The sequence below is a fragment of the Stegostoma tigrinum genome, chromosome 33 (assembly GCF_030684315.1).
Source record: "Stegostoma tigrinum isolate sSteTig4 chromosome 33, sSteTig4.hap1, whole genome shotgun sequence".
In the NCBI taxonomy this organism is placed as follows: Eukaryota; Metazoa; Chordata; class Chondrichthyes; order Orectolobiformes; family Stegostomatidae; genus Stegostoma; species Stegostoma tigrinum.
This window is the reverse complement of record NC_081386.1, coordinates 23,100,614-23,126,819: the sequence shown is the minus strand read 5'-3', so window position 1 is coordinate 23,126,819 and position 26,206 is coordinate 23,100,614. Positions and strand designations below refer to the sequence as shown.

Sequence of the window (26,206 nt, the reverse complement as noted above, 5' to 3'; positions counted from 1 at the left end):
TCTCTCTGCAGATGCTGCCAGGCTTGCTGAGTTTCTCCAGCAATTTTTGTTTTGCCCATTAGTCTGGGCCTTTAGGTTACTAACCTAGTGACATTACCACGATGCCTCCGTCACTAGCAGGAAAGGTCTCACAGGTGGAGATTTGGAGAGAAGTCCAGGAAAAAAAAAGCTGAAAACAATCCTTTGTGGGGTTCAGATAGCATTTCCAGTCAGTTCCTGTTCCATTGAAATGACCCCAATTACACAACATGTGTGCAGGGAAAGTCACTAGCCATTAAAACCCCACAGAGAGGGTCATTAGCTCACTTTATTTTAATTTCACCAAAGTTTCTGTCAACCTTCTCGCTACGATTTATTCTACACTTATGAAATAATCAGAGCTTAATGGAAAGCTGCAAGTGATGGAATGGCTAGAATTTAATCTAAGAATTCAGAAGATGTCACACAGCGACAGCTAAACAAGTATTTTATAACATTTTGAAGCGTGCGATTAGATTTAAACCCTAAATTTATTCCGTTGTGTGTACACCAGCGAATTTCCCCTGGGGCTGCGCTCGGATTCCTTTGAATTGAGTTTCTCTCAGTTTTGTGTACACAGCAACTCATTTGCTGGCTCACCTCATGTTTCTGGTCAGCTGCTACAGCCATGCATTATAACAATTAAAAACTGCATTGTTACAGGGAATGTTAATCATCATGTTTGGTAGACATGGTCTCAGGAGGTCATTAAATCTGATGTTTTCTAAAATAAATGGTAGTAAACAGGGGGAAGAAAAATCTTCCCAAGAATGTCATGGATCCCAAGCAGAGGCGGAATTTGTAAGGGGATTTGTGGAGGTCTAGTAAATGTTAGAAATAATAAACAAATAATGGATGAGCTGTAGCAATAAAAGAGGATAAAACCCTTGGCTCAGATAGAGAACAAAATAAATAAAGCAGTAAGTAATAATTTAAGTTAGCCACAATTAAAAAACACTTTTTGGCAGATTACTTGCAAACTAGAGAAGAAATATTGAAAATCGGAATCAATTTAGGCTATATAGCCTTTCGAACCTATTCCACAACTCAATATGGTATCGACCAATTATCCAACTCAATATCCTGTTCAGAGATAATGGGAACTGCAGATGCTGGAGAATCCGAGATAACAAAGTGCGAAGCTGGATGAACACAGCAGGCCAAGCAGCATCTCAGGAGCACAAAAGCTGATGTTTCGGGCCTAGACCCTTCATCAGATCATCTGATGAAGGGTCTAGGCCCGAAACGTCAGCTTTTGTGCTCCTGAGATGCTGTTTGGCCTGCTATGTTCATCCAGCTTCACACTTTGTTATCTTCAATATCCTGTTCCTGTTTTCTCCCCATATCCTTTGATCCAGGCACCCCAAGAGCTGTATCTAATTCCTTCTTGAAAGCTTGCAATGTTTTGGCCTTAACCACTTTCTGTGGTAGAAAATTCCCCTCTGTTTGTGAAGTGTGAAATAAACTGGGAACGTTAATCATCAGCTTTGACAGACACAGTTTCAGGAGGTTAGTAAATTTGACGTGTTTGAAAGTAAATGGGCATGGACTCCGTTCATATAAAGATCTACAAGGATACTCTGGAGCTGGTTTTCCCTGTAATTTCCCCTTGGTCTGTTCACTCAGATTTATTTTTAGTGCATGATCACTTTAAGTCAGCGATGTGACCTAATATGCATGCATCTTAAAGGGACGATTAGCAGTTTGCCCACTGAACCCCATATTCCCCACTTGCTAAGCGGCTAGGCCACCCAACTTAAAGGTAATGATGCAGAGAACAATAGGCCAATCTGAAGTCATCACAATGGCATCCTGAAGGAAACAGAATGAAGCATGTACAGAAAGAAGGACTATTTGTGAATGAAATTGTGATTCTGATATCAACAGCCACACGTCATTGAAAGCCTGAGAAGAAACTGTAATAGAGAGGTGTAATCAGCAATCTGTATTTTGTTTTATTCATTCATGGGATGTGGGCATCACTGGCCAGGCCAGCCTTTATTGCCCACCCCTAATTGCCCAGACAGCAGTTAATAGTCAATCACATTGCGGTGGGTCTGGTGTCACATGTAGGCCAGACCAGGTAACAAAGGCAGTTTCCTTCCCTAAAAGGCATTAATGAACCAGATGGGGTTTTCCTGACAGTCACAGCAGATTTACAGTCATCATTAGACTCATAATTCAAGACTTTTATTGAATTCAAATTCCACAGTGGAATTTGACCCTGGGTTCACAGAACATTACCAGCGTATGTAAATAAGAGCTAGTCCAGGCAGCAGACAATAGTCAACCTTAGGTAAGGTAAACACAGAGTTACAACAGCCCAGAGTAGGGGGTAGCCTAGGATAGGCGAGCAGCCTCAAGAGTGCAGTACAGACATCCAACAACAGACTGAGGCTGGCAGAGTCCGTGAGGACAGAATTGGCAAGGGTTGGATTTGTGGCAGCAGCTGAAATCATGTCTGATAAATCCTTTCAATTAGTTGAAAAGGTGACAAACACCATGGAGAAGTCAAATCTTGCAGTCATTATATTTTTAAATTTGAGAAAAGCGTCCAGACCTAAACTCATTCTAAGTTTGGAAGATGTGAGACAGTAGAGATGTCTCCAAAATAAGTCAAGTTGCTTCTCTCAGAGGGAGACAAAGTTTGATACTTACTCTAAACAGAATGAAGAAACATAAAGAGGTCAACACAGTGTGGAGCTGGAGGAACACAGCGGGCCGCGCAACATCAGAGGAGCAGGAAAGCTGATGTTTCGGAACAGAAACATTCTTCAGAAAGAGGGAGGGGGCTGGCAGCAGGGAAATAAATTTGGAGATGAGAGGTGGGTTGGGGAAAGGAGGTGGGATGGTGATAGGTGAGTGTAGGCAGGGAGTGATGGCAATTGGTCAGTGAGTTCGGAGGGGCGGATAGGTGGGAGAGAAGGCGGGCAGGTTGTGTCAGATTAAGGTGGCAGAAATGAAATGGGAGGCTTGGATATGGGGCGAGGCCCAGGGTGGGGAGATTTTAAAACCGGTGAATTCTATGTTTAGGCTCCTGAGGTGGAATATGAGGTGTTTCTCCTCCAGTTTGTGTGTGGTGTCATTCTGACACTGGACGAGGTTCAGAATGCCCAGGGTGTGGGAAGAGGAGTTAAACTTGTTGGCAGTCAGAAGATGTTGTCATTTGTTATATACAGAGTGTAGGCGCTCCACATAATGGTGTCCCGAGTCTAGGCTTGGTCTCACCAATGTTCAGGATCACACCGGGAGCAGTGGATACAGTAGACCAAGTTGACAGATGTGCAGATGAACCCCTGTCTGAAATGGAAGGCTTACTTTGCGCCTTGATTGGAGGTGAGGGGGAAGGAGTAGGGGAGGGTGTAGCACTTCCTTCGATTGCAGGGAAAGGGGCCGGGGTGGTGGGGTTAGTGGGAAGCGTGGTGCGGACAAGGTAGTCTTGGAGAGAGCGGTCTCTACAAAACGCAGATGGGGGTGGGGAGGGAAAAATGTCTTTGGTAGGGGGTTGAGATTGCAGATGGCGGAAGTGTCGGAGGATGATGCATTGGATCCGGAGGTTGGTGAGGTGGTACATGAGGACAAGGGGAATTCTGTCTTCGCTTTTTCTGGGGGAGGGGATGGGAGGGCAGAAGTGTAGGAAATGCAACATAAGCCTCCGCTGAACTAATCAGAAAGATTTCAGTAAGACAGAAACTAGTTGCTAGTAATATTATATCCATACAGATTGATGACTTCACTTGGTGTTGTTTTATGTGCTCAAATTTTCCAATAGGAACTAATTTCTTGATGCCTTGTACTGGCCCCAAGAACTATTGATACCATTGGATCATGAAGTAAATGTTCTATCTTTTAGATATTCTCTTCCTTATCAGCACTGACCATCTCCAGAAAGCACTATGTCAGGAAAATCATTTAATATATAACCAACAATAATACAATGGCTATTGAGCAGTAAAAGGGTCTAGGAACTCACCTGAAAATATCCAATAAGTTCTGGGCAAAGTCTTTCGTATTGTTTCAGCTCCTCCACGGGTCTATCAAGTTGTGGATTTGGCCTCAGTCTTGTTAAATCTGTTTCAAGATCGTCATCCTTAAATAAATAAGTGGGAACATATTCAAGTTTAAAACTAATGTTTGCCTTTATCTAGCTCCTCATTATATTGAAATAATTCTCGCCACTTCACTCAATTAATTACTTTCTCAACTGTTATATATGCAAACATGACAATTACTGCACATTTCAGCTGCCACAAATAGGTTAGAGATGAATAAATTTAGTGATATAGTCTAAGGCTGGAATACGAGAAAACTCTCTGCTTTCCTTTGTATAATATTAGGAGATCTTTGACAAGCACCTGAACGAGTGCGTGAAGCTATAACAAACTCTGTATACCATATTATCTAATGAATAATGTTTCAGACAATGCAGTGATTCCCCTAGCACCGAAATGTCAGGTTATATTACATTCTGAAGCCCCAGTGTAGGTTTTGAACCCAAAACCTTCCGACTGAGAATCAAAGGGTTCTGCTGAGTAAAGTTGTTACAAATTAATGCAAGCACAGTATGAAATTAATTTGATTTCAGGCAAAACATTAATCTACGGCTGGGAGTTTCACATACAAGACATTTTGTTTTCATCTTGTATCCAGTAACTTGCTTCGGTACTATCCAGTCAGGTCTTGCACTCGAGAGAGCAAGTCACCATTATGCAACTTTTGTACAAAGTTGTGATTCTCCTTAATGAGTGGGAACTAGACACAGCAAATTGCAGTCAGAGAAGTACTGTAAGGGCAAATATCTTTCTGTATTTTACTGCAGCTGCTGCTTACCATTAGGGGAATTATCCAGGGGATTGAAAGGACTTGCCTAGAGACATATTTGAAACTATTCAATGGAATACGATCAGTACCCGTACTGACATCAGGGCTCTAGTGGACTCACTGGGCTAGGGTTAGTGATGGGGGGCTGTGCTCAGTGGGGGTGGGGTCACCGTGGAGGTTGCAGGTGGGATCACTCTGTCACTGTTGTGGGTTGGAGGCAGGTTTGGGGCGAGACATCACTGTGATTGGGTTGGGAGTCAATACCGGAGCCAGGAGCTAGACTGGGATCTGTTGTTGCTCTTTCTGACCCTGGTGAAGGTTGTATTGATTCCATCCATTTATTCCACCCTGCTAGTGTCACACACTGTCTGTAGAGATAAAGAGATCGGGCCTTGCTTTCCAAGGAGTAAGATGGATATGCACTTGATCCTAATAGTCTTAATAATTCTGCCTGACCGAATGCAGGGATAACAAGGTGTAGAGCTGGGTGAACACAGCAGGCCAAGCAGCACCAGAGGAGCAGGAAGGCTGACGTTTCGGGCCAAGACCCTTCTTCAGAAAATGAAGTTGTGTTTATTCCAATCTTGCAACAAACCTTCTTATGAGCTAAGAACAAGACCCCTTCTGTTTGATATTCTGCAGTGGTGTATCCTCACCAGTAATCACTACATAGGTCCAACACAAAGCAAGAAGATAGGGTGACAGTGAACTAACTGGTACATCATTTACCCATTACCACATATAGGTAAGAGGAGACAGATACCAACTGGCATCAGGAGTAGTTATCTGGGGAAATACCATGCTCAACACACATCTGTTTCAAACATGCACAGAATGAGGGAAACTGTGACTTCTAGCTTTCACACGTGATTTATTTCTCATTAGTTTGTGTCTGTGAACCCATGTACCTTCAAACTCAGAAAAGGCTGATAATGAATGGATTGAAACCTTCTACTGTTTTCAAGATTCTCAGTTAACGTCGTGATACTGCCTTTTGGATGCACCTGTCCCTTTAAATGCCATTTTACATTGATTTTTCCACTTTTGGGCGGCACGGCGCTCCGTGATTAGCACTGGTGCCTCACAGCGCCAGGGACCCGGGGCCAATGCCAGCCTCGGGTGACTGTCTGTGCGGAGTTTGCACGTTCTCCCCATGTCTGTGTGGGTTTCCTCTGGGTGCTCCAGTTTCCTCTCACAGTCCAAAGGTGTGCAGAGCAGATGGATTGGCCATGGGAAACTGCCCGAAGTGTTCAGGGATGTGTAGATTGAATAAGTTAGACGTGGGAAAGGCAGGGGTACGGGAATGAGTCTGGGTGGGATGTTCTTCAGAGGGGCGGTGTAGATTTGATGGGCTGAATGGCCTGTTTCCACACTGTAGGGATTCTGAGATTTCCATCGTTTATTTCTCTTTGTAGTTACCATTACATGTGCCTACAATGCTGTAAACAAGCAGGTTTGGGATATTTCAGAAAATATATTATTACAAGGCGATGACCTTCAGGGAGGATCCTAAGAGAGAAAAAGGTAGAACTGGATGAACATGAGGATGCAAGGGGAGAATACCAGAGCATGGGGTCTAGATGCTCAAAGCAGAGTTGCCTGAAATGGGGGAAAGATGGGAGTGTACAACAGGCTGAAGTTTGAGTAGGGGATGCCATATTATAGGGTACAAAGATGTTACAGTGATAGGGAGTGGAAAGGATTCAGAAACAACAGGATGATAATTCTAGATAACAAAGTGTGGAGCCGGATGAACACAGCAGGCCAAGCAGCATCTTAGGAGCACAAAAGCTGACATTTCGGGCCTAGACCCTTCATCAGGAAAGGGGGAGGGAGAGAGGGTTCTGAAATAAATAGGGAAAGAAGGGGAGGCGGACCGAAGATGGATAGAGGAAAAAATAGGTGGAGAGGAGAGTATAGGTGGGGAGGTAGGGAGGGAATAGGTCAGTCCAGGGAAGATGGACAGGTCAAGGAGGTGGGATGAGGTCAGTAGGTAGGAGATGGAGGTGCGGCTTGAGGTGGAAGGAGGGGACAGGTGAGAGGAAGAACAGGTTAGGAGGGCAGGGACGAGCTGGGCTGGTTTTGGGATGCAGTGAGGGAAGGGGAGATTTTGAAGCTGGTGAAGTCCATATTGATACCATTGGGTTGCAGGGTTCCCAAGCGGAATGTGAGTTGCTGTTCCTGCAACCTTCGTGTGACATCATTGTGGCACTGCAGGGGGCGCAGGATGGACATGTCATCTAAAGAATGGGAGGGGGAGTTAAAATGGCTCGCGACTGGGAGGTGCAGTTGTTTATTGCGAACCGAGCGTAAGTGTTCTGTAAAGCGATCCCTGAGCCTCCACTTGGTTTCCCCAATGTAGAGGGAGCCACAACAGGTACAGCGGATGTAGTTTACCACATTGGCAGATGTGCAGGTGAACATCTGCTTGATGTGGAAAGTCATCATGGGGCCTGGGATGGGGTTGAGGGAGGTGGTGTGGGGGCAAGTGTAGCACTTCCTGCGGTTGCAGGGGAAAGAAAGAATGATAATTCTATCAAGTCCTCATCCTTTATGAATTGACTTCAAATTCTTGTCTAATTTCCCATTTCCTGACATGCCTCAGTTGACAAGTTGAATTAGAACAAAGTCAAGCCTCCTGCCTCTAATCCAATGTTTAAGTGTGAATCAATTTAAAATACATCAAGCAGGATTTTCACTTCTGGGGTCCTGTTCTGTTTTATTCTGATGTCACCTCAAACCCCTGACTCCAGATACAGGCTACGTATACCCAAATTTGCATCAACAATTTCATGATTGATTCTATTGTTTTCTTGCTTTGTATCTTCACAGACATCCTCTGTTCTCCTAACAATGGAATATTTCTCATCCAAACCTGATCATTGGTGACCAGTCCTTCGGTTCTGAGAATTCTACTCTCTGGATCTCTCCATCCAGCTTACACCACTCCATCACCTCCAGCCTATATCTTTAAGACTTCCTCAAAAGACTTCTTCTTGATTATTCCTTTGCTTCCCACTCCATCTCATCATTTTGCTTTTTAACACTTTGCCTGATGGACATCATTTCAACTTCTTTATATGGAGCTGCGTTTTAGAATTGAAAAGTTACTTTTACACTGTATCTGCCAGCTGCATTTACACATAAAACCAGTGTTAGTTTCATCTTTCTCTATGGTCTTCATTTTGTTACCATTACTTACATCTTCATTACATGCTGGTTCTTCATTCCCAATGTCATCTTCATCATCCTGATCTTCATCATCATCTTTCATTGCAATGACCTCTGTACAAATTACACAACTCTGTCATCCCGATTCCAGCCACTCATCTCCATAATTTAGAGAATGATGAATTTATTACCAGTCATTATCCTTTTTTTGATCATCTGGGGATTTTATTTTAACTGATGATTGTATGTTCTTATCATGGATATCATAATGTCACTATGGCTTTAAGAGGTGTATTTTGTCCTGGTGTTTTTTTTAATGAAAAGAGGTTGAGACAGAGGTGATGAGTAGTCTGTCCCAAGTCAATGAAGTAAACTGCTTGTGAGGCCTTGGATTTTTTTTTCAAGTCGGCACGATAAAAGCAACATGAAAGAGTGCGGTCAAGTTCCCACAGAACCAGGACTTTGGCTTAACTTTGAGTAGCTGCTGGAGTTTGGAAGCTGCTATACATCTCTCCCTGCTACAGGAAACCATTTGAGTTCTCTCTCTCTCTCTCTCTCTCTCTCTCTCTCTCTGAGTTTTTTCTTGATGTTCTTTCCTCTTGGACTAGAGAATTACATGTGAGATAATCTGTTTTTGTCGATTTTGCCTTTACCATGCGTTTGTTTATTGGATGTTACTATATTGGAATAGTTACTGGTTAGTAGCTATACAATCTATCATTCTGTTAAGTTTTCCAATAGATTAAATTATTCCAGGTCTTTTCTTTTATTTGTATTTTAACTGTAGCGTAAGAATAAAGTGTGTTTTGCTTCAATAGTTTGACCAATTGAATTGCATCCTGAACATACCTTACACTTGCCTTCAAACATAAGAAAAAGTTGGGGTCCAGGCCATTTGCTTAAAATATTTTGAGGGGTTTTGGTTTGGTCCATAAGAATATTGTCCTTGCCTTTTGGAGCTAAGAATTTCATTTATCTGTTAAAGAATGCCCCACTCATTGACACTGACACATCTACTTGGATCTCAGCGACAAAAGGCTGGGTTGTCCATGATGTACAATTATCTATAATATAGTCTGACATATCGTCCTATAGAGTTATACAACAGGTCAGCTTCGAGGGTATCTTGTAGGCTTACAAAGAGTACCACCTAAACTAAGGGTTGTGTTTACAAAAACCAACCATAAAGAAGTATTTCAAAACTATTGACAGTTTGGCTGAGTGGGCAACTCAATGGCAGATGCAGTATAATTTGGATAAATGTGAGGTTATTCACTTCAGAAGCAAAAACAAGAAAGCAGATTAGTACTTGAATGTCTGTAAATTGGGAGAGGGGAGTGTGCAGTGGGACCTGGGTGTCCTTGTGCACCAGTTGCTGAAGGTAAGCATGCAGGTGCAGCAGGTGGTAAAGAAGGCAAATGGTATGTTGGCCTTCATTGCGAGAGGTTGAGTACAGCAGCAGGGATGTGTTGTTGCAGTTATACAGGGCCTTGGTGAGGCCACACCTGGAATATTGTGTGCAGTTTTGGTATCGTTTTCTGAGGAAGGGTGCTCTTGCCCTAGAGGGAATGCAGTGTAAGTTTACAAGGCTGATTCCGGGGATGGCGGGACTGATGTGTGAGGGAGAGATTGACTAGATTAGGATTGTTTTTGCTGGAGTTCAGACAAATAAGGTGGGGGCTCTCATAGAGACTTATAAAATTCTAACAGGACTAGACAGGATAGATGCAGGGAGGATGTTCCCGATGGTGTGTGTGTCCAGAGTCAGGGGTCACAGTATGAGGATTCTTGGTAAACAATTTAGGACAGAGGTGAGGGGACATTTCTTCACCAAAAGGGTGGTGAGCCTGTGGAATTTATTCCCAGAGGAAGTAGTTGATGCCAAAACATTGAATGTATTCAAGAGGCAGCTAGATATAGCACTTCGGCACAATGGGATCAAAAGTTACGGGGAGAAAACAGGATTAGGCTGTTGAGTTGGATGATCAGCCATAATAGTGAAGAATGGCAGAGCCCAGGCTTGAAGGGCTGAATGGCCTCTTCCTGCTCCTATCTTCTATGTTTCTATTAAATTAATTTATTTATCTTCACAGAGGATTTGACATTTTGCCATTCTAAAATTAGTTAGCCTAGGGAAGTTGTTTAGCAGTAATGTTGATTTGGTCACCATTAGAAACCCAGTTGTATTTCTGAGCAAGGCAGAACTTGTTCCTTCTATTGTGATGGCAGTAACAATGTAAGTTCAAATAAAATCAGTGATTTCTAGAAGATTTCCATCTGTATAAACGCCATCATTGTGAGGGGCAGGGATTCTTTCGAAAGCAACTCTGGATTTCCACTTCTTTCTGCACATTTGCGGACTCCAACAATTCTCAGTAGCTTCATAGATTGCTCTGGTGGCTGATGACAGTATCACCTCCTGCAATGGCTGTGCAGGTTAGGTTTATGTTCCTTTGGAAGAATGAAGAGTGACCTTACTGATACATATAAGATCCTGAGTGTTAATGGCATGCTTACGGGGAGATAATTCCCCAAGTGGGGGAAACTAGAGCAAAAGGGCATGGTGTAAAAATAAGGGGTCTTCCACTTAAGATGGAGATGAGAAAGAACTTCATCTCTCAGAGAATCATTAAATTTTGGGAGCGTGTTCCCCAGAGAGCAGCAGAGGCTGGGTCACTGACTGTATTCAAGATTGAGCTAGAGGCATTTTAATTGACAAGAAAGTCAAGGGTTACAAGCAGCAGGCAAGACAACTGAGTTAAGGCCACTGTAAGATGAACCAAGATAGGTTCAAGAGGTTGAATGGCCAATTCCTGCTCATTTCTGATGGCATTACGTTCTTATGTTATTTACAAATGCAAAGCCAAGCAAGAGTAACCAGAATTGTCACTTGACAGTGAAGAACTTGAGTATGACCAAAGAAAAGACACGTTTCGTTAAAAAGTTTCTTGTCCTGTACTCATCAGAACAATTTGCAAGAATAAAAAGTCAAAGGACAAAACCAACATTTATATTGTAGGATGGCACAGTGCTGACTGGCTGGCCATTGGGCTCCGATTGGTAGGAGCATTACAACAGAGTTTATGCCAGTCTGATGACGGCAAGATGAAAGGCTTCAGCAAAACGTGTCTATTCGTTAATAACAGAAATGCAGGCAAATTAACAGGATCTCACCTTGAGGAACCGTGTTGGGAAGGTCCAGTGGGTGGGAGTCTGCTGCATTCGGGAGTACAAATGAATAGCAACTTCTAGCTGTGAGCAAAGGGAGAGGCTGTTTGGGATGACACCTCCGCATGACTTGTGTCGCCAACTTGACAACAGGCTGCAGGCCTGCACTAGTGCCATAAGCCTAGAGAAGGAATAAACCAGCACAGTGACTCCAGAGCACTGAAAATTAATTCACTGTCACCATGAATACATAGTGTACTCTGCTCATGGGTTCTCCTTCAATACTGCTTTTAGAAACAGGTTACTTCTTTCTTTTCTTCTGCTGAGCCCTTATGTTTTAACAAAAGTTATTTTCATTCAGATTCTAATACATTCTGTAATGAGCCGATGGCCTGTTCCTTAACTATTAACAGCTATGATTTCAAACAAGAGAACAACAATTCAAATAAACAGATATAACAGTGTGGAGCTGTAGGAACACAGCAGGCCAGGCAGTATCAGAGGAGCAGGAAAGCTGACATTTCGGTTCAGGACCCTTCTTCAGGAAATCTCTTTATTCATTCATAAGGGAGTCACTGCCCAGGCCAGTATTTATCGCCCTTCCCTAAATTCCCAGAATGCAGTTAAGAGTCAACTACATAGCTGTGGATCTGGAGTCACATATAAACCAGACTAGGTAAGGGTGGCATCTTTAAAGGACGCTAGTGAACTTCTAACACTCTGTGAGTTTGAAGATCTTTTCGTTGTAAGGCAATTACTGACCATGTGGCTGTCAGATTGTTGTAATGTTAGTAAAGCCTCCATATTCAATAGAGGCAGAGAGAGAGAGAGACAACTAGCGGCAAGTTTAACCTGATGGTCACTGTGTTGAGAAGGCATGACCTTCATGGTAACCTGAGCCAGCAGAAGGATTTAAACCGACGGTGCTCTCACATCAATCAGCTTTTCTGCTCCACACATGTAACAGCAGTATCTCAGTCACAGCGGACTTTACAATCTTTTTTTTTCAGAATCTTTCCATCACACTGCTGACCCAATCCCCTGTTTGCTGAAAAATTCAGTTCAAAATAAAGAAACAATCATGAGCAAAGCAGCAAACAGAGAGGAGTTTTTATGGTATTTTTCAGCAATGACTCTACCCACCTGTGAGGCTCTGAGCAAGATTCGCATCCCATTTGCCTGGAGAAAGGCTTCCTTCCCAATCTGGATGTTTGTGATATTCTTAATGCAGTTGAGGAGAGCTTTGTGAATGGGGATGAACTTGTTCTGTGTATCGCGTTGGTGCCAGTCCTGATACACCTTCAGGAGCTTATGGACGTATCCATTGTCCACCGCTTTCCTGCAGTTCCATTCTGAGACAAAGAGTTTAAGTAGGAAATCAGATTCTTTCAGAAAGTCTTCCTTAGATCTAAGTAGGTGCCTATTGCCCAGCGGTAATCTGAAAACTACTGTCTGATCTACTCGTGCAGTGACCCTGTCGCTGACCCAGAAGTTCCAGATTTCATGTCCCACTCCAGGGCTTGATGGCCATGGAAGGTGTGTTCATAATGCAACCATGGTTCATTTATAAATGTTTTCAACGTGCATTGATGGGCACCAGTACATAGAGAGAGTCTGGTGTGATGGAAAGGAAGCTGCAGGTTCCATCTTAACTAGCCATAGCTCTGGGCAACAGATATCAGGCCACAACAGCTCTGACCCAGTTGGCTGGATGGTTGGAGTGTATCAGATTTTAGTCCCAAAAACATAGGTGTTCAATTCCCATTCTGGCTGGGGTGAATTTGGGATCTGCTTCCTTTCCCTGCAGGGAATGTGGGTTTCTGTCCTGTCGTTTGAACCTGCTTTTGATTAGTAAATAGAATCATACTAATCCCAAGAGTGCACAACAAAGGCATTCGGTCTATCAGGTCTGTGCCATCGCTCCGAAACCCACACCCCCAAATTACCACTGTAACCCCACATTCCCCATGGCAAATCCACCAAGCTGCACATCCCTGTAAACTACGGACAATTTAGCATGGCCAACCCACATAGCGGATTGAACTGAAGAACTGAAGTAAAGAACTGAAGATAAAGAATGCACACATACATGAATTAACTAATATAGAACAAAACCAATACGAGATATATATAAATATTTATATGGTCAAGATAAGATCTATCTATAGAGTAGATCTCCAGGGCACATGATTGATAGCAGAATGTCGGCTCTTCATCTCATTAATGGACAACAGTGTCACCCTGTGGAATAAAGGTGTGACTACATGTCAAATCCTGGTGTCACTCAATGTGGTCTGTCTCCAGTACAGAGACCACACACCGAACAGAATCTTTCATTATATAACTTTACAGTACCATGGTCCAATCTCCTCACGTTATGTGAAGATGATGCAATTCTTGTAACAATTAATCTTGTGGTGAAAATAGTGACAATTATTGCAATTCTGGTCTTAACACTGAAGATTGCTACTTTGATAATGAAATGTGAGGCTGGATGAACACAGCAGGCCAAGCAGCATCTCAGGAGCACAAAAGCTGATGTTTCAGGCCTAGACCCTTCATCAGAGAGGGGGATGGGGTGAGGGTTCTGGAATAAATAGGGAGAGAGGGGGAGGCGGACCGAAGATGGAGAGAAAAGAAGATAGGTGGAGAGAGTATAGGTGGGGAGGGAGGGAGGGGATAGGTCAGTCCAGGGAAGACGGACAGGTCAAGGAGGTGGGATGAGGTTAGTAGGTAGATGGGGGTGCGGCTTGGGGTGGGAGGAAGGGATGGGTGAGAGGAAGAACAGGTTAGGGAGGCAGAGACAGGTTGGACTGGTTTTGGGATGCAGTGGGTGGAGGGGAGGAGCTGGGCTGGTTTTGGGATGCGGTGGGGGAACGGGAGATTTTGAAGCTGGTGAAGTCTACATTGATACCATCGGGCTGCAGGGTTCCCAAGCGGAATATGAGTTGCTGTTCCTGCAACCTTCGGGTGGCATCATTGTGGCACTGCAGGAGGCCCATGATGGACATGTCATCTAAAGAATGGGAGGGGGAGTGGAAATGGTTTGCGACTGGGAGGTGCAGTTGTTTATTGCGAACCGAGCGGAGGTGTTCTGCAAAGCGGTCCCCAAGCCTCCGCTTGGTTTCCCCAATGTAGAGGTAGCCACACCGGGTACAGTGGATGCAGTATACCACACTGGCAGATGTGCAGGTGAACCTCTGCTTAATGTGGAAAGTCATCTTGGGGCCTGCGATAGGGGTGAGGGAGGAGGTGTGGGGGCAAGTGTAGCATTTCCTGCGGTTGCAGGGGAAGGTGCCGGGTGTGGTGGGGTTGGAGGGCAGTGTCGAGCGAACAAGGGAGTCACAGAGAGAGTGGTCTCTCTGGAAAGCAGACAGGGGTGGGGATGGAAAAATATCTTAGGTGGTGGGGTCGGATTGTAGATGGCGGAAGTGTCGGAGGATGATGCGTTGTATCCGGAGGTTGGTGGGGTGGTATGTGAGAACGAGGGGGATCCTCTTCGGGCGGTTGTGGCGGGGGCGGGGTGTGAGGGATGTGTTGCGGGAAATGTGGGAGACGCGGTCAAGGGCGTGCTTGACCACTGTGGGGGGAAGTTGCGGTCCTTGAAGAACTTGGACATCTGGGATGTGCGGGAGTGGAATGTCTTATCGTGGGAGCAGATGCGGCAGAGGCAGAGGAATTGGGAATAGGGGATGGAATTTTTGCAGGAGGGTGGGTGGGAGGAGGTGTATTCTAGGTAGCTGTGGGAGTCGGTGGGCTTGAAATGCACATCAGTTACAAGCTGGTTGCCTGAGATGGAGACTGAGAGGTCCAGGAAGGTGAGGGATGTGCTGGAGATGGCCCAGGTGAACTGAAGGTTGGGGTGGAAGGTGTTGGTGAAGTGGATGAACTGTTTGAGCTCCTCTGGGGAGCAAGAGGCGGCGCCGATACAGTCATCAATGTAACGGAGGTGGGGTTTGGGACCTGTGTAGGTGTGGAAGAGGGACTGTTCCACGTAACCTACAAAGAGGCAGGCGTAGCTGGGGCCCATGTGGGTGCCCATGGCCACCACCTTAGTCTGTAGGAAGTGGGAGGAATCGAAAGAGAAGTTGTTGAGGGTGAGGACTGCTCCTTTGAGTTGTTTTTTCAAACAAATACCCTGTTTTTAAAATGTAACGCCTAGAATAGAATTGGTAGATCTCAACTTGTTCATGCATCCCATCACCTACCAGCTGCATAAAGATGAGCGATCAGAGGAAGCACAGTGGTACGGGAAAAACTGCTGCCACAACCACAAAAACACAGAGGTAAAAATACAGATGTCATTATTATACAGTGTTGTAAGTAACAGCATTGCAGGGTGGGTTAGTGAGATTCGGCCCAGTAAACAGAAAAATTAGGAAATAGCTTGAATTTATGTAAAAAAATTATTTTCGCTGCTGTGGTCCAGTGAAGTTCAAAGCAAGCTGGAAGAATAGCACCTCACTTTCGACTTGAGAAGCCGTCTGGACTTAACATCAAGTTCGACAGCTTTAGGGCTTGAGGCACATTCTCCCAAGCCTTTACCCCAATTACCATACACCAGGCCTTGGCATCAAATGGATTACTACGACGCACTAACTATTATGAGTCACTGATAACCCCCATTAGCAACTATTCGTTCCCCAAGGCTGAACTTTGCTCACTCCTTTGTCTGTCCAACTGTTCTTTCCTCTCTTTGGGCTCTATCTCCATCTTTCATTTACTCTCTTGCTTCGACCCACCCCATGTTCTGCACAAAAACCATCCTTTTCCTAGTTACCGTAAGTTCTGAAGAAGGGTCACTGGGCCTGCAACGCTAACTTGGATGTCTCTCCACCGATGCTGCCAGACTTGCTCAGATTTCCCAGCAATTTTGTTCTGAATTCATGCAGCACCTTTGAGACCTGAGGATAGCCCAATGAAACTTACACCTAATTAATTTTATCTGCAGTACAGTCACTTTCGCTTTGCAGCCAAGTTGAACAGAGCAAATATCCCCACCACCAGGGAGATAATGAACAGTTGAATGAGAAATGTGACCGTGAATCAGTTCTGTGAGGACAACAGGCTGGTGAGATTATGATCCACAATGATGTACAGCAGCAGAACATCCTCACATAAAGAGATGTAGAAAAACAGAATCGCATTCCAGCAACTTAAAAATAACAGTTAGAAAAATTTACAAACGTCATAGTGTTGTCATTTTACATTTCAATAGTACTTCTTCTCAAGAAAGTACAGGGTACAAACCACGAGTATTTCTCCAAATGGGAAACACAGATTCACAGCATAAGGTAAATGTACTCAAATTTTAAATCATTTTACAATAAATCCTATGGAAGGACAATGAACATGAAAATGAATAAAAACTTACTTGATTTCAGTAAAGCTGAAAGAGCTTCAATGGCTGCTCTAGAAATTAGAAATAATATTTTACTCAGAATGCAAACTGCAGCTCATCTAGCAAAAAATATACTTTACATGCTTTATAAAAATTAATGCTACTGATCAAACATCACAGAAAATAAAGATTTTCTAATTCTTGAATCAGAGAACAGGACTATAAAGCAGATCCAAAGAATAAAGAATAGTACAGTGTAGGAACAGGCCCTTTAGCCCATCAAGACATGATGCCTTTCTAAACTGAAAACCTTTTATCTCTGTGTAGTCTATGTACCTCTAATCCCTGCCTATTCATGTATCTGTCAAGATGCCTCTTAAATGTTGCTGCTGTATTCACATCTACCAGTTCCTCTGACAGTGCATTTTGGGCACTTACTACCCTCTGTGTAAGAAAACCTGCATCTCCATTGAACTGACCCCCTTTTATCTTAAACCTATGTCCCTTATTAAATGACATTTCCACACTGGCAAAGAGACTCCAACTACCCATTCTATCCATACCTGTCTATCAGGTCGCACCCCCACCCCCCACCTCACCCATCGATGTTCAAGTGAAACTTAAATAAAGTAGCAGCAATGCTAGTTGCTCTAGTCTGCTCTTTCAATTTCACACATAAGTTGCTTTGTGTTCTCGCTAGGGGAGTCTGACAGATAATATCCTAAATTTGGGCATTTCTTATCACATGGATTCAAGTGGATGTGAAAATGCATTGAGACGATCCAAGCTCAGGAATAGTAGGAATCCTGCTGCCAACAAGCAAGGAGACCATTATTCTGTCTCCATGGGGTGGGATGTAATTTCAGACTTGTGCGAAAACTGATGATCACACAGATGACTGCATCCCACCATCTTAATGATATTGGGTCAACAGCACTCGATCGGTAACAAATGGGCAGTCAGGCATTGAAAACGCCTGAGATTGTGAAAGAATGGTCTTGCTCTAGCCAGTTAAACCTAAGCAGAAGTTTTGAAATCCCTGGGAGAACCTGGACACGATAAACTCTGGAGTGTGGGGAAGCAGAGAGGTAAGGACCTTCTCTAGCATTAGTTGACAGGATGTCAACATTCAGACAAGGCCAGTACCTGCTTGTGCTTGACTGGCTGTTTTCTCAAATAGCATTTAATGGTTTGCTATTCCGCATTTGAGAGGGAATTTAAGAAGCTTTCAGTTTGCTTTCGAACATGGAACAGTACAGGAATGGCTTCTTGACCCCACAATGTTGTGCTGCTCATGACGCCAGGTTAAACTAATCTGTGCTGTCTGCCCTTGGCCCATATCCCTCCATTCCTTATTTATTCATGTGCTTATCCAAAAGCCCCTTAAACGCCCCTATTGCATATGTATCCACCGTCACCCCTGGCAGCGTGTCCCAGGCACCTACCACTCACTGTGTACAAAGCTTTCCCTTCACATTTCCTTTGAACTTTCCCCCTTAAATGTAGCTTCCCTAATTTCAACTCTGGGAAAAAGACTCTGACTGTTAACCCTATCTATACATCTCATAACTTTATAGAATTTCATCAAATCTCCCCTTCAGCCTCCACCAAAAGGCAATGGAACATAGAGGGCACTAAATCACATTAGCCAATGAGGTTTTTGTTTTGCAAGGTTCCATAGAAGCATGGAGATATAAAAACAGAGTGAGAATAGGCCATTCAGCCCTTTGTGCCTGCTGAGCCATTCAATCTGATCCTGGCTGATCACCCAATTCCGGATCCTGCTTTCTCCCCATACCCTTTGATCCTGTCAGCCCTGAGACCCATATCCAACTCCTCCTTGAAAACATTTAGTGGTCTGGCCTCAGTTGTCTTCTGTGGCAGAGAATTCCACAGGCTCATCACTCTCTGGGAGAAGAAATTTCTCCTCATCTCAGCCCTAAATGGCCTACAACATATCCTTAAATTCCAAATGCATTTGGTCAATGGTCTCCATTTTGTTACAGAAGAGGCAATGGCCTAGTGATATCATCACTAGACTATTAACCCAGAAATTCAGCCAATGTTCTGGGGACCCAGGTTCAAACCCCACCATAGCAGTTGGAGGAATTTGAATTCAGCAAAGAATCTGGAATTAAGAATCTAAGGACGACCATGAATCCATTGTCAGGAAAACTCCATCTGGTTCACTAAAGTCCTTCAGGGAAGGAAACTGCCATACGTACCTGGTCTGGCCTCTGAATGCTGACTCTTAATTACCCTGTGGGCAATTAGGGATGGGCAATAAATGCTAGCCTAGACAGTGGCACTCACATTCAATGAATGAACAGAAGTTCTGACCGTCAGATTCAGCCAAGCAACCACAGATAAGGAGTCATCAGAGAAAGGGAGGGGAACATCTGTCCGAAGCAGATGGGGTTCTCAGGAAGGGTCACCGGACCTGAAATGTTAACTCTATTTTTTTTTCCTTCACAAATGCTGCCAGACCTGCTGAGCTTTTCCAGCAACTTTGTTTTTGTTCCTGATTTACAGCACCCGCAGATCTTTCGGTTCTTATCTCTCTAATGCAGTCCGATTGGTTTGCGGCTATATCAGCCCACAGGGACTTGGGTTTTCAGGATGAAGAGCTTGTCTGCAGCCACTTTGTGCAGGTTGTTGAGACTCAACGTGGTCTATCACTTAAAAGCCAGTGAACACACTGTATTTATACGAGGTACGTGACCTCTTCATGTAATGGCTTCTTGCCTGGCAATGTCCATATTTATCGCAGGATATTTAGTCCCGTATATTAACATTGTAACACAAAAGAGTAAGAGGCGAGGGCACTCTTGCTGATTACATGTTACACTCTGTTGCCTTCTGTATCTCCCGCCTAATTGTATTTTTCCCAATCTCTGGAGTCGGCGCTCCAGTGAGGGCTCCGATCCTCTGCATGTTGCGGAAGATCTTGTTACAGCCACTGGGTCAGATGCCAGTCATCAGTGCTGTTATAAAAACAAATCCGACTGCTGCCACTGAGACGGCAAACATTCTATCCAAGGCACAAGAATGTCTCAGAATATTAAATGAAGGCCAAGGAAAGGTTGGAGGTTCATCAGTTAAATACGTTCATGCTTCACTGCATTTCTCAAGAGACAGCAACACAGTTAAGTTTCCAAACGCTAAGGCGTTAGTTTAATGCGCATTTGTCAAGAAACTGATCTAATATATCCCTAACACAGCAGGAGCAGCAGATGCGATGATGACTCTAATGTATTTATCATTGGGCTCGAAATAGGTAAGAGAGAGGGAGAGATAGACAGCAGCAGATGGGTTACAATTGGCCAGTGTCTCTGCTTTGCCTCTGAATTCATACTGGCAAGCCTGGCACAGGCAGAAGCGTAACTTCACTTTGATTCTAATTTTGAATTAGCCGTGTATTACTTTAAACTGTGCATGTGGAACACAGATATGTCTACAACCACGTATTCAGGGGAGGAACTGGATTAGGCTATTCAGTCCTTTAAGCCTTCTCTGCCATTCATTACATTCACAGCTGATCAAACAGTTCGATTTTTTTTAGCCTCACAATCTCCAAAAACCCTTTACACCATTGATAGATAAAAATTTATCACCTTCCACTTCAAATATACTGAAAGACTGAGCTTGCATGGCCCTCTGTGGTACAGAATTCCAAAGGTTCGCCTCCTTCTGAGTAAAAAAAAAGGTTTCTCCCCCTCTTGGTCCTCTGTTGTATTCCCCATTTCTTTAAACTGTGCCCCTGGTTCTAGACTTGCCAGCAGTCTTAGGTGCATCTACCCTGGCAATCACTGTAAGTATTCCATAGGTTTCAATTAGGTCACCTCTCATTCTTAGAAACTCTATAAAACACTGGCCCAGTTTTCCTAATTTCGCTTCATAATTCGCTCCCATCATCCTGGGTAACAAGCCTGGCGAATTTTTGAAGCAATCCCACTCTGGCAGTTATGTGTTCCCTGAGATAAGGAGACCAAAACTGCACACTGTACTCCAGGTGCAGTCTAACCAAACTCCTGTACAATTGTCACAAGGTCTCAGTACTCCTGCACTCAAATTCTCTGGCAATAAGGACTAAATATTCCATTAGCCTTCCTAACAACTTGCTGCACCAACTTTAGTCTTCAGTGACTCTTTGACAAGGGCATCCAAGTCCCTTTCCACATCTACACTTTACAGCTTCTCATCATTTATGAAATACTCCAAACATCTGTTCTTTTTACCAAAGTCGACAACCTCAAATTCCATCTGCAATGTTCTTGGCCAGTTACTAAGCCTATCCAAATCCTCCTGAAACTGATTTACATTTTCCTCATAACACACATTCCAGCTTAGCTTTGTACCATCTGCAAATTTGGAAATGTTACATTTGGTGCCCATGTACAAATTGTTGATATGTATTGTGAACAGCTGCAGCCCAAATCCTGATTCTTGCGATACCCCACTAGTCAAAGCCTGCCATGACACATTTATTCCTACTGTCTGTTATTTGTCTGTTAACCAAGCCTTAATCCAGGCCTATACACTGCCTCTGAACCAATCTCCTGTTAAAAGCCACCTGAAAATCCAAATATATTACATCCGTTGACTCCCTTTTATCAATTTTGTTAGTAACATCCCCACTAAAATCCAACAAATTTATGAAGCATGATTTTCCATTCGTGAATCCATGCTGACTAAACCTAGTAAGATTATTCTTTATGCATGTCCATTCATCAATGTCCTTTTCAATACTTCTAGTAACTGATCTGAGGTGCACTGTTTTTTCACTTGCTCCTTTCTTAAACAGTACAGCGACATTCCAATCCACAGAAATTATTCCAGAATCAATGGAATTTTGGAAGATTTTCACCAATGCATTAACTATAACCATCTCTTTCAACACTCTGGGATGTAGCCCATCTGATCACGGGGATTTAATAAGTCTCAATCTCATTGATTTCTCCAGTAGTTATTTTACTCATACTAATTCCCTTCATCTCTTCATTCTCCCATCATACTAGGATCGCTAGTTCTTCGTGGTCTTTTGTATCTTCTTGAGGTAAAATGGACATAATGTAATCATTTAGCTTTGCTGCCATTTTTCTATGCCTTATTATAAATTCTTCTGACTGTTTTTAATGGACCCACATTCATCTTAGCAAAGCATTTTGTTTCTTGTAACAATTAAAACCTATTACAATCCATTTTTATGTTTTCTGCAAGATTTAAATTGTAATCTATTCCTCCTTTACTTATTAGTCCTTCCTAACTATATTCCAGAAAAAAACTCAAATTCATTGATGTTTGTGACCACTTTATTCGCCTTTTCTTTTAATCTTATTCATTCATTAACTTCCTTTGTCAGCCACGGATCACTCACCTTTATTGCGTTTTTGCCCCTTAAAGAAACATATCATTTTTGCAGGCCATGTAATAATGCTTTGAAGACAGTCATGTACAGTCATGATTTTAATGTATTTTTCCTAATCCAGACCAGCCAACCTGTGCCTCATGCTTTTGTAATTTCCCTTATTCAGATGTAATACCCCTGCTTCAGATTGAAATTACTCACTTTCAAGCACAATGTAAAATTCTATCAGATTGCAGCTACTCATGCCTAAGTGTTTTTTTTCAACCATAATAGTTATTTATCTGCTTATTGTTACATAGCATTAGATACAAAATAGCACATCCTCTAGTCAGCTCTTCAACTTGCTGCTTTAGAAAACCATCCCAGAACTTGTCTTCCAGAGCCTTAGTGCACAGTTGGTTTACTCACTCTAAATGTAAAATAAAATGTCACCTTTGATGATTATGTTTTTACAAGCTTCCCTCATCTTCAGATTAATACCATGCCAAATACTACTGTCCGGTAATTGATAAATAACTCCAACTAATGTCTACTGCTCTCTAGCTGTTTCTTACATCCAACAAAATAGGTTCCACATGTTAATACAATGTGAGGCTGGATGAACACAGCAGGCCAAGCAGCATCTCAGGAGCACAAAAGCTGACGTTTCGGGCCTAGACCCTTCATCAGAGCTCTGATGAAGGGTCTAGGCCCGAAACGTCAGCTTTTGTGCTCCTGAGATGCTGCTTGGCCTGCTGTGTTCATCCAGCCTCACATTGTATTATCTTGGAATTCTCCAGCATCTGCAGTTCCCATTAGCTCAGGTTCCACATGTTGTTTTCCTGAGCTGAGCTGTTCCCTTACCAAAGTATTGAACCCTTCTCATACCATCAGTGCAACTCCAACTTGTCTTGTTTTTGAGCTACATTTTTGACGTTGATGATTTGCATTGAAACCACTAAATACAACCCATAGATTAGCATCACAAAACTAAGCAAATGTGAACGTTGTAAAGATCCTGTGCTGGCCATCAATTTGTTGATGCACTAATGTGAAAATTCCTCCAATGGGATACTCACATAGACTTTCAATTACCTTCTGTTGTTAATACTCCAAATTTGTATTGTTCAAAATGAGGTTCTCAACAAGTTAAAACAATCAAGAGATCGGTATTTTCAAAGTAACTTGAACAATTTTAAGTATTGAATTGACTTTTTAATTTTTAGTTGTGGTCTTCATTAAAGTTTTTTACTTCAAGGAATCAACCTATCTCCTAAAACCCAGGTATCCCTGGATATTTGGGCCTCAGGATTTGGATATATTTTTGACCCTAACTGAGCATGTGCACCTCATAGATTTTCCCAAAATGCGATCTGAAGGATCAAATTGAAGAGCAGGCAGGAGCATCCTTCCACTTTGTGAGCAGTTTAGGTTATTAGGGATTAAATGCTTTATTTAAGCAAAGTGTTGAAATTTATTGACAAGCACTTTTTCGATGACAAATTGCTCATGGGGCTACACCTGTGATCAGTCATAGCTGTGGCTAAGGTGTCAATGCTGATGTTTCATAAATCAAAAACATTCCTTCAATGAAAATGGATTTCTCTGACAGTCGCTCACTTATTTATTACATGAAACAGATTACAAACCCTTCAGCAGCATACAGAAATTATTTCAAGAAAAGGTTGAAGACTATGCAAACAATGAACATTTAAGCATTTAATTAGCTTGCTTTACAGCATGTTACATTTGAAAATGTAGATTAAATTGGCAAAATCTCTAATAAAGCATGCAAAAGGAAATTTTCCACCTCATATACCTGGCTTGTGATTTTCTATCTATTAATTCCATTAAGCATAAAAGGAATCCTTCAAATTCAGAACACTCTGATCATAGAATCCATACAGTGTAGAACTAGGTAATTCAACCCATCAAGCCAACACTGACCCTCCGAACAGCATACTGCCCAGACCTACCCCCTTACCCTTTCCCTGCATTTCCCGTGGCTATTCTACACAGCCTGCACACCCTTAGACGCTATGGGGTAATTTAGTATGGCTAATCCACCTAACCTGCACGTCTTTGGACTGCAGGAGGAACCCAGAGCACCCGGAGGAAACCCACGCAGACACGGGGAGAATGTGCAAACATCACACAGACAGTCACCCGAAGCTGGAATCAAACCCGAGTCCTTGGTGCAGCGAGGCAGCGGTGCTAACCACGGAGCCACTAGGTGTAGTGAAAATGATACAGAAATACCCCACCCCCCAGGCATAAACAGGTTGCAGAAGTTTTGTGTGGGGGGGAAGCTGACAGAGAAACACTGGGGGTAATCAGATCAAAAATTATTAAAAGCAATTTCATCCCACTCTGTTGAGTCACCATCACTTATTAGGCTACAACATTCTAGTTTGAAGTGTAGAAGACTACTAGGTGCCCTTATTGAAACATAATATTCTGAGTGCGCTTGATAGGGCTGATGCAAGGATGTTTCTATTAAGGGGATAACTAGAACTTGGGTTTGGGAGGTGTATCACAGTGTCAAAATAAGGTGTCTCTCATTTCAGGCGAAACTAAAGAAGGAATTTTCTCTCTTTCAGAGAGTCACTAATGTCACTCACACCAGAAAGACTAAGTGGGTTTTTTCACCAAAGTTGCCACTCAGGTGCATAAGGTTGTTAAGAAAGCATATGGTGTTTTGGCTTTCATTAACAGGGGGATCGAGTTTAAGAGCCACGAAGTTATGCTGCAGCTCTACAAAACCCTGGTGAGACCACACTTGGAATATTGTGTCCAGTTCTGGCCGCCCTATTATAGGAAAGATGTGGAGGCTTTGGAGAGGGTGCAAAGGAGGTTTACCAGGATGCTGCCTGGACTGGAGGGCTTGTCTTACGAGGAGAGGTTGCCTGAGCTCGGACTTTGCTCTCTGGAGATAAGGAGGAAGAGAGGTGACCTGATCGAGGTGTACAAGGTAATGAGTGGCATGGATAGAGTCGATAGCCAGAGACTTTTCCCCAGGGCAGGACTGACTGCCACAAGGGGTCATAGTTTTAAGGTATTAGGAGGAAGGTATAGAGGAGACGTCAGAGGGAGGTCCTTCACCCAGAGAGTCGTGAGCGTATGGAATAGTTTACCAGTGGTAGTCATGGAAGCAGAGTCATTAGTAACATTTAAGCGACTGCTGGACATGCACATGGACAGCAGTGAATTGAGGGGAATGTCAGTTAGGTTATTTTATTTTTGGATTAGGATTATTCCACGGCACAACATCGTGGGCCGAAGGGCCTGTACTGTGCTGTAATTTTCTATGTTCTATGTTCTATCTGAAAGAGGGTGAACCAAAAATGAGCCTGAGATCAATGACTAGAAACCATCCCACCTGCTCTTCCACAACAACCCCCTCAAGAATGTAATATGTGAGTGTGAGCTCGGAGCTACACAAGAGCAGTTAATGAAGAATGAACTAAAAGACATTAATATTAAACACTGTTACTATTTATGTAATCATCGCTGCGAAACAACTGAAAACATTTAGCCAAGCAGAGAGAGGTCGCCCTGAGACAGATTGTACATTGAAAATTAAACCAGCACAATTATGCATTTCAATCCTTACCTTACAGCCTTTGTGTTCCTGGTTGTATATGGAGATATCAGTTTGAACAGCAGTCTTGTAATTCCACTCTTACCGAGCGTAGCACCAGTTACAACTGCAAAGCATTAAATATATAAACTTTACAAACAAATTCTGCTGAGGGCACAGTGATATCATGCACTTGACCAAATTATCTGGGAGCTTTAGTACTGGCATGCCAAGCAATTTAGTTCTAGTTGAACTGACATGAACTGTACACAATCCTGTAGGAATTAAACCGTGTCTCCACGTGGTGTAGTACAAGAAAAACATCAAGTTTCCATGAGTAAGAGATAACACAGCGTGGAACTGGAGGAACACAGCAAGCCAGGCAGCATCAGAGGTGCAGGAAAGTTACTGTTTCGGTCAGGACCCTTCTTCAGAAAGGTTCATTTTTTTCTCAAGAAGGGTCCAGACCCAAACGTCAACTTTTCTGCTCCACTGATGCTGCCTGGCCTGCTGTGTTCCACCAGCTCCACACTGTGTGTAATCTCAGACTCCACCATCCGCAGTACTTATTCTGTCTAAGTTTGCACTAGTGTTGTTTGCAAATTGAACCAGCTAATCTTATTACATTATTACATTGTTTTATTTTTGTTTGATTAAGTAAATTGACTTTTTTTTTCCCCTTTATCCATTCGCAGGTTGAGGGTATCACAGGCCAGGCTGCATTGGTTGCCCATTCCTAATTGTCAAGAAGGCAGTTAGG

The 26,206-nt window shown here is 43.1% G+C and overlaps 1 protein-coding gene across 3 annotated transcripts in view; it reads right to left on the bottom strand.

Moving 5' to 3' along the window:
• Window positions 1-26,206, bottom strand: part of LOC125467389 (cytosolic carboxypeptidase 4) — a 250,089-nt gene that overhangs the window by 206,240 nt on the left and 17,643 nt on the right. For all 3 annotated transcript variants that reach the window (XR_007250625.2, XM_048563165.2, XM_048563166.2), the window contains 6 exons: window positions 25,480-25,573; window positions 16,553-16,590; window positions 12,322-12,530; window positions 11,185-11,359; window positions 8,042-8,124; window positions 3,992-4,108 (listed from right to left, as the gene is read on the bottom strand). Coding sequence is in view for 2 of the 3 variants with exons in the window: in XM_048563165.2 (XP_048419122.2) it covers window positions 3,992-4,108; window positions 8,042-8,124; window positions 11,185-11,359; window positions 12,322-12,530; window positions 16,553-16,590; window positions 25,480-25,573 (716 nt within the window). In the remaining variant the exon portion in view is untranslated. The remainder of the gene's footprint in view (window positions 1-3,991; window positions 4,109-8,041; window positions 8,125-11,184; window positions 11,360-12,321; window positions 12,531-16,552; window positions 16,591-25,479; window positions 25,574-26,206) is intronic.